General features: G+C 41.7%; 1 protein-coding gene across 1 annotated transcript; it reads left to right on the forward strand.

Annotated features, from left to right (window-relative positions):
* Window positions 1–526: 526 nt before the first annotated feature.
* ubxn6 (UBX domain protein 6) lies at window positions 527–8,144 on the forward strand. The gene is made up of 11 exons (XM_022213826.2): window positions 527–723; window positions 1,166–1,323; window positions 2,988–3,052; window positions 3,136–3,264; window positions 3,413–3,510; window positions 3,625–3,700; window positions 3,833–3,917; window positions 4,026–4,245; window positions 4,999–5,129; window positions 5,254–5,402; window positions 6,197–8,144. The coding sequence occupies exons 1-11, from the start codon at window positions 641–643 to the stop codon at window positions 6,320–6,322; spliced, it is 1,320 nt and encodes a 439-aa protein (XP_022069518.1). The 5' UTR covers window positions 527–640; the 3' UTR covers window positions 6,323–8,144.
* The last annotated feature ends 212 nt before the right edge of the window (window positions 8,145–8,356 follow it).

The raw sequence follows: 8,356 nt of genomic DNA on the forward strand, positions 1-8,356 counted from the left end.
AATGATTATAATTGCATTATTATTAATATAAAATAATTACTACCTCCACATTCTTCTACAAAATCTAAAATCATCACCCAGAAGGTTGGGTCTTGAGTGTTCCAACAAGAGGATATAAATAAATGGCTAAATCATAGTAGCATTAAGGTTTAAACCTAATCAAAAACCTGTGGGCCGTGTGAAGAACCAAGTCTGTGTCAGAAAGCCAACAAATTTAGTGGAACTGTACCAATTTTGTCAACAAGAGTGGTCAAAGATAGCTACTTGTTGGTACCTTGCGGACGGCTACCAAAAGTGCTGAGTTGAGCTTGAGATGGAAAAAAGACACTTAACCACATATTAGAATTGTTATATATATATATTTGATCCACAAAATGTTGTCCTATTTAGATAAGAACATCACAAAGTCCTTCAAAGAATCAAAGCTTTTAGAATGACTTGTGCGTGGCAGCAAACTGTCTCTGTTGCGCTTCTGTTCCGGACTCCACCGCATGGAGGCGACGCGACGGTTCATGAGGCGGAAGCAGTTTTCAGTCAGCTGAGACATTTTTGTTTTGGTCCTCCTCCTAGCTGAGCTCAGTTAGCGGTTCTCCATCTGCTTGCGCTTCTGAGCCCAGGTTTTCACCGACAGCTGAAGAAAATGAAGAAGTTTTTTGACGACATTAAGAAGGACATTAAATTTAAATCCGCGGGACCCGGGAAGAAGCTAACCGAAGAGACCAGGCAAATAAACTTCTCTCACCTGCTGCTGAGCTAACTGGAGCTAGCCACGTAGCTAGCTGTGTAACGTTTGCAAAATCGAGTTAGCTAACTGCTGCTCGCTAATGAGTATTGATTTGCTCTAGCGTGTTTTAGCTTACCACACGAAGCAGATTTCTGATTTTTTTTCTGCTTGTGTTAGCGTTCAGCGGGCTAACTGTGGCAGTTGCACTAAGTTATATAACACTTAGCACGGTGGGAGGCTCCAGTCTCGTTTCAGGGTAACTTGACTAACAGTTAATCCCTGAACAAGCTCATTTAGCTAATGATCCGAGTAACGTCAAGTGACATTTGCGCGACTGTAAGCCACCCAACTGCCAAACAGGAAACAGACTTGCTGTGTCACTGATGTATTTGTTTTGTTCTCTTTTCCTCACGTCGTATTTCTTTGCTCGTACCGCTATAGTTCTAAGCCTGAAGTGGTGCAGAGCAGCTCCAATGCCAAGCAGAACCGCCATGGTCCCAGTGAAGGAGCCCAGAGAGCCGGAGCCGCAGCCCTGGCAAGGATCGAGCATCAACAGAAGCCGAGGGTTCACACCTCCCAGGACGCCATCAGAAACCAGGGTGAGACACAAAACCTTGTTTTATTCACAGTAGTTTACTCTGAGATGAGTCTAGCAAGTCAAAAGTGGGATGAATTCCACCCGTAGTTTGCTTGTTATTATATACAGATGTCACCAGAAGTTGTGGGGTTGAGTAGCCCTTCTTCAGATCATGCCAAGTGGGTTTAATGGAGATGCTAAAGATTCAGATGAGTCCTACTAGTAAATTAGTGTCACTTACTGATCATAAGGCTGCCGAACAATAGTAAAATATACTCTCAGTAGATGTTTCATGTATAACAGTTCTAAAACTGTTTGTGTGATCGTTCCACTTCAGTGCACCAGATGCCAACGTCCATTAACACACATAATAAAAACGCAAAGTTGTAATACATAAGTAAATTGTGGTGGCTGTGACCTGATTAGTAGAGCAGGTGGCCTCAAATCATCACAGCTTCGATACCACCTTCCTCCTGCACAAGTATTGAACCATACAAGCTGCAGCATGTGCTCTGCAATCCCATTTGCAATTTCTGCAGGAATTAAACTTTCTGGGGTAGCGATGGCTGAGTGGCTAAGCTATGGTAGGTTGGGGTTAATGCCCCCTCCCAGGCCTCCAAGCAAGGCCCAATAGAGCATGCAAAATAAAATAAATATCCCAAGCATGCTGTATATAGGTACTTCATCCTTTTGGGGACAATCAGAAATCCAGTAGCTCTTACATATTACAAATAAAAAAAGATTAGGTGCTAATAGAATATAATGTATAAAACTACAGTGTAAATCAAGGGGTACTGAGCCCTTGTAGATCCAAAACTATTGTTTGAGAACTTGAAGTAACAAATAGGGCTGTGAGAATATAATTTATATTGAACCGTCCATCGCACCTTGATAAAGGATCCCTTCACCCTCAGTTGCTCTCCTCGTCGCCTACTGTGGTTGGATCCTGTCCGTGCCTGCAGACCTACCCTGGTGGAGGCTGTAAGTGGCGAGGCCTGGTGGTTGGTTATCTTTTCAGGATGGGCTTTGTAATCTAGAAACACCCACGACCCTGAGTCCCCCACCTAAGCAACGCGATCTTAGTGGTCGACTCCAGCAGACTTGAAGCTAGTGTGTTTGCTGAAGCCAATGCAGAGTTTCCATTTATCAATAACTGTCAGTATTGATTGATTTTAAATATTTTGTTATCAGTATTCCTCCGCCCTCACTGATAGTATTTGGGAAAATTTTGCCTGATTGTAAATTTGTAGTCTGTGAGTGTAGTATATTTGGGAAGTTAAAAACCAACAAACAGATAAAGCTACCTATGGAAAGTCATCACAAACTAGCCTTTTTAAAAGAAGTATTCTTATTATTTGCCTGCAGTGGTGAGAAAACATGTTTTGTTTGCCACATTGCTGCATGCAGTAAATTTACATGGACTTTTTCATGCATAGAAGTGCTGCTTTTGTTGTCTGTTTTGTTGAGATGCCCAAACCATGAAGTCCATGGAAAGTGGGTACGACTGCTGTACCCATAATATTTAATCAGAATTTATAAATCAGTAATGATCTTTTTAAACAACAAGTGAGGAATTTGGATTAAAAAAAGTCATTATTTTGCTTTTGTTTATAATCTGTCAGCATATAAAAGACGTTATAACCAACAAATGTATTTAACTGCATGATTTCCTCCATTTGCTTGCAGTTAAAAGAGAACTGGAGGCAGAGGCGGCTGCACTGGCTGAGAAAGAAAAGGCTGCTGCAGCAGAGGTACGTATCGAGTGACACGGTTTTAATGATTGTTTGGTTTGCAGCGATACTTACTTAGTCTAACGATTATAATTTGTGTGCAGGGATCCAAAGTGCCAGTGAGAGATCCCGCGTGTCTCTCCGTGTCAGGTGTGTATTTCACCTGTCCGCTAACTGGAGCCACGTTAACTAAGAGTGAGAGGGAAGTACACATTAAAGAGGCCATTTTAATGGTATGTCTGAAGACATCGTTACTCGCTTTTGTTTTTGGATTGAATGTGTGCGCAGTTCTTAGCGAGACATTAAAGTGATTTGTATGGGATTGAAAGCTGCTCCAGTTTCTCCTGTTGATAAAACATACACTTTGTTTTTTACCGTCAGCGGTTTGAAGAGGATGCAATTGAGGCCTCTGTTATGATGATTTACACATTTAACAAAGACAGAGAGAAAGTGAAGGCTGCTGTGGACATTATAAGCAAGTAAGACACTTGTAATGACGGCACGACTTGTCTCTTCATATTTTCACACAGTTGAATGTCCTTATTGACTGTTGCATTTTAAACAGTTGTGCTTCTTCATTGTTTTGTCAACAGGTATGTTGAAAATATATGTAAGAATCCCACAGAGGAGAAATACAGGAAGATTAAACTCAGCAACAAGGTGTTCCAGGTGTGTTTAAAGCTGGAGACGTCTGCCTAATGTTTTGGGCTAATGGTTTAAGACAGATTATGTGGCATCATTTTAAAGAAGAAGCACAAAAAAAGATTTTGCGTGTCTTTTGTATCGTTCTTTGTTTTGTAGGAAAAAGTGCGCTCTGTGGAGGGCAGCAGAGAGTTCCTGCAGGCTTTGGGCTTCATTAGCGTTATGCTTCCTGTAGAGGGACAAGGTGCATTCATCCTGATGCCTTTAATAAATATCATCATCGGTCAGTGACTTTCCGCTGATTTAACATGATATTGACTCTTTTCCTGGTCCCCACCTTTTGTGGAAGTAGAGGAGGAAGAGGAGTTCCTGGTGTTACCAGAGCAGACTCCTGACGCTCTGGAGCTGATGAAGGAGAGGAGGGATCGTCTTCAGAGAGGAGAGCCAGTCAGAGCTCAGCTGGACCGGCAGCCTCAAGCCTTCAGACCTTCACCTAATGCTCAGCGCTTCGAGCTGCCGCAAGAATTCTACAACCTGTCGGCAGAGGAGCTCAAGAGGGAGCAACAGCAGAGGTACGGACTCAGTTTTAAGAGCCAAGTCCACGTTGCAAAAGCTACATTTGTTTCTTGGTACAGAAAGTGGATGAGAAGCCGTGTATTTACTGTTTTGTGAAGCGGTGGAGTTTTGTCCTCTCCAAAAAAGAAATTTGTGTTTCGTTTTTCCCTTTCCTTGTGTTTCCTTTGATGAGCAGATGAATCTGATGTGGTAGAGATTCCAGAGAGGCAGACTAAAGATCAGTATCTGACTCTTTAATAGCACATGCTGTTTCTAATTTACCACATTTGTCAAAGTGCAGTTATGCACCCCTGATTCCCCAGACAAGATTGAATCTTGCTGGGCTGCTGCAAAGGAATCACGTTAATGTCTGTGCTCTTGTGCTAAACAAGAAAATTGACGTAAATTGATTAAAGCTTGTTGGTGTTTACAGCCTCTCAGTTTAATTTGATGCACAACATGGGTCAAAATAGACCCAAATCCAATTGAAACTACGTATCTTCTGACCCCCACTGCGCATCAAAGGGTTACATGGAATCCTCAGGAGAGTTTGAGGAGACGGTTAGAGTTTCCTGGACGCACAAAATACACTGAATATATCCAGAAATGTGTATAGTATTCATCTGCCCTTGTGACTGTAGCAGCCTCTTACACACACCCCAATAATGGATGTGAATGGATTCTTCTAATGTGCTTCGAGCCACAAAAACTACTCTGATCGATTAGTGTTTGTCCATCAGTGAATGTACTGAAGGAGTCATTCTTTTTAGGAGTGACTTGGTGGAGAAGAACGCGATGCTGCGCACTAAAGCCATGAGAGAGAGGGAGGAACAGAGGGAGAGAAGGAAATACAACTACACTCTGCTCAGGGTCAGACTGCCTGATGGAAACCTGCTACAGGGTCGGTCGTCACTTCTTGTTATTTCACAGTATTGTTATAGTTTTAACTGTGGTAAACCTGTGGAGCTGTTGATAGCCCTTATGAAAGTGGCCGTGACTCAGTGAAGATGGTGTCTCACCCTCAGGGACCTTTTATGCCTGGGACCGGCTGCCTGTGCTGTTTGGATTTGTACGGGAATCCCTGGTGGACGGCTGGCAGCCTTTTGAGCTCATCGCACCTGGAGGCCAAAAGCTACAAGAAGATGAAGAAGTCGCTCTCGCGGAGTGTAACTTGGTGAGTTGAGACCAGAGTTTTCTTAAGGCAACTACACACTGTGTGATTTTTTTTTGGCCGTCACAGACGAAAGATAACGATCATGACAGAATTGTGGCGATGTCTTTGGTCTTGGCTCTGAATCGGTTTCACCTCACCCACCATTCATGTGCAATATTACTTCTGTTCACTACATATGTGCAATGCCTTCTCAGGATATTTGTTCTTGTATTGTTTATACAAAGTGCTTTAAAAAAAAAACTTGCTTGTTTTATTGTTATAATTTATATTTGTATTTTTTTGCTGCTACTTTTACATTTATTCCTTACCTTTTTTCTCCATATAAAGCTGACTTGAGAAAACGCAGAAAGAATTGTAGACACCTGTGCAAATGGCAATAAAATTGCATCTATGTAAAGTGTATCTGCAATACAACAGATACTGTTTCAGCAAAGTTAGCTGAAACCCACAGTGCTCAACAGTCTCAGGAAACCAGAATTTTTAAAAATAATTTGCTTAAAGTGTATATTTGAGCCCTTTTTTTAAAACAGCACATTTTGTAGGATAAATGAGGTTGAGGCCGTTTGCCACATTTATGTTTTTGTGTCATCAAAACAAACATTTGCTCGTTTTGTGACTTGGAATCTTGTAACTTGTGCATTTTATTATTGTTTTACTGCCTGTGTTAATAAAACAGATGGTAAATGTTTTATCAATAGCAAAAATATTTGTACGTTGCACGCTGATTACATGCCGTCTTTTATGCAGCCCAGGGTTTGTCGCTTCCTGCGGTTGATATTGAAGTTTTTTTTTAGGTCCCTGCAGCCCTGCTCACTTTCGCCTGGGATGCAGCCGTGCAGGCCGACATCGCGGCTGCAGGTGGAAAGAGTCCCGCCCTCCTCAAACCAGAGCTGCTGGAAACCATTCGGACCCTGAGCTGAGCAGACGTACTCTGTCCCCAAACTCTCCCTGCTACCTCCCCTCTGTTCCCTCGCAACACTGGAGTGAAATTGCCCCTTAACTAGTGATACTTATTTTTACAAATTCTAACTTAAGTCAGTAGCAGCGATAGATTCGGGGCAACTTCACCCCAATGTGTTTGTTTTGCTGAGCGTCTCCCTCCTCCTCTGTCCCGTGTGGGATGATGTCGCCCTGCAGCCTGCCTCAGCAGCACATAGTGTTGAAGGAAGCACTACTAACAGATGTAAGGACAAAGCAAGGGACACATTTGGTTTTTTTGCATCCTGAATGTAGATGCTGTGTAGTAAACAGACTGTGGCAGCCTTCGTGCTTCGTGTTCTACCCAACTGCCAGGTACTTTACGTGGCATGTTGAGACCTTGTTTTAACTGTGTCGCCACTTCCTCGACCTTTAATGAAAGCAGAGCAGGAATCCAAGTGGTGACAGCAGGTAGATACCTGTGGCTGTGGCTCCTTTGGTTCTTAAAGGCTGCTGGGTGTCAGTGGCTTTACTAGAGACTTGAAATGGTCCGTACTTTTGTTCAACAGTGTTCAAGGTTCACTCAGTGTGTAGTCTGACGGTTGTCTGGTCTGATTGGTGTGATATGAGTCTGCCTCCGTTAACTGTAAACACGTAAAGCTTCTGTTGGCCTGTTTGTCCTCTGCAGTGGCCTTGCACTCCCTGATATTACTGGACTCACATCTATGTTAGCTTCAAGATAAGCACAAGCCCAAATCATGAATCGTGTGGATACTAATTGGACTGGTATTTTTAATTACATTTAAGATCCAAATGTATAAAGTTTTGTAAGAGTGTTAGCCATGTCCTGACAATGTGAGGGAGATTCTACTACCAAAATATTTTCTTGTGTTTTACTAGTTTCAAGCACTTTGAGGGATTATTTAAATTTTGTAAAACTCTTTAGGTTGTAAAGAGTCCCCCATATACCCTCAAACTTAACACTGAGGTTGAATCAGAAGCTTCATGTAATCAACTCGCTCTGGCATGCAGATAGTCATGAATTATATTTCTATTCCAGCAGCATGGACTCCTGTTTTCTTGATAGCAGTGGTTTTGATTATTCTTGAGTCTTGTATTTGTTTGTATCAAACACATTTCCTTGAGATATAAAAAGGTCTACTTTCAAACACGGTGGAACTGAATTCAATGACTGCTCAAAGCTGTGAAACAGACTGAAGTTTTGTAACCATCTTTCCCTCAAAACATTGTCATTGTAGGTTAATATGCATTTATTTTGGTTGATTTCTGTATGTGAATCTCTACTCAGTAAATCTCTAGATTTCTGCTCGTTGTTGGTTAAGATAACAGCCTACCTCTCATCATTCTCTTAATACATCCCAAGTGAGTTGAACACTAACGTGGAACAAATGGATCTACAAGGTTATGGGGTAGTTAAATGTTTTTGTCAGTTTTTCTAATTATTTTCAACACCTTTTGGTCGTTCTAGTATTTGTTGCACACAAAATACATGAAAAATATTACCAACTGGGTGTTAAGAAACAAGCTGATGTCAAGTTTCATGATCAATTCCAGCATTTGAAAGGCCAAATCAGTCATAAACATTTCTGCACTCTGCTGCGGTCTTCTTAAGCCTGTCCACTAGTTCCTTTGTATCAGCATTGTAACCTTCTAAAATAATTATCAAGCAGTTGTGATCTGTCCAGATGTTATGCTCTGAGTTGTGTTCTGTTGCTTTTTGACCCGCCTGTAATAAAATTGCTTGCACTGCATCTAAACTTTTGTTTAATAAACAGAATTCTGAGGCAAATCTGTTAAACTTCAGTGTGTGTCTGCAAGGATTCCCTCAAAACCTCTGGAATTAGGTTTTGTATTCTAGTGTTGGACATGTACAGTTACATCAGGCACCTTGAATTTCAGCATCAACTTTTACATCAGATAAAAAACAAATTACTGGAGCAGCTCAGCAGCACGGTGTCTTCAAGTTCTGACATTTTGTTTTACAACAGTTCATTAACACTGGAACCAATGCAGCC

This window comes from Acanthochromis polyacanthus, chromosome 4, assembly GCF_021347895.1.
Source record: "Acanthochromis polyacanthus isolate Apoly-LR-REF ecotype Palm Island chromosome 4, KAUST_Apoly_ChrSc, whole genome shotgun sequence".
NCBI lineage: Eukaryota > Metazoa > Chordata > Actinopteri > Pomacentridae > Acanthochromis > Acanthochromis polyacanthus.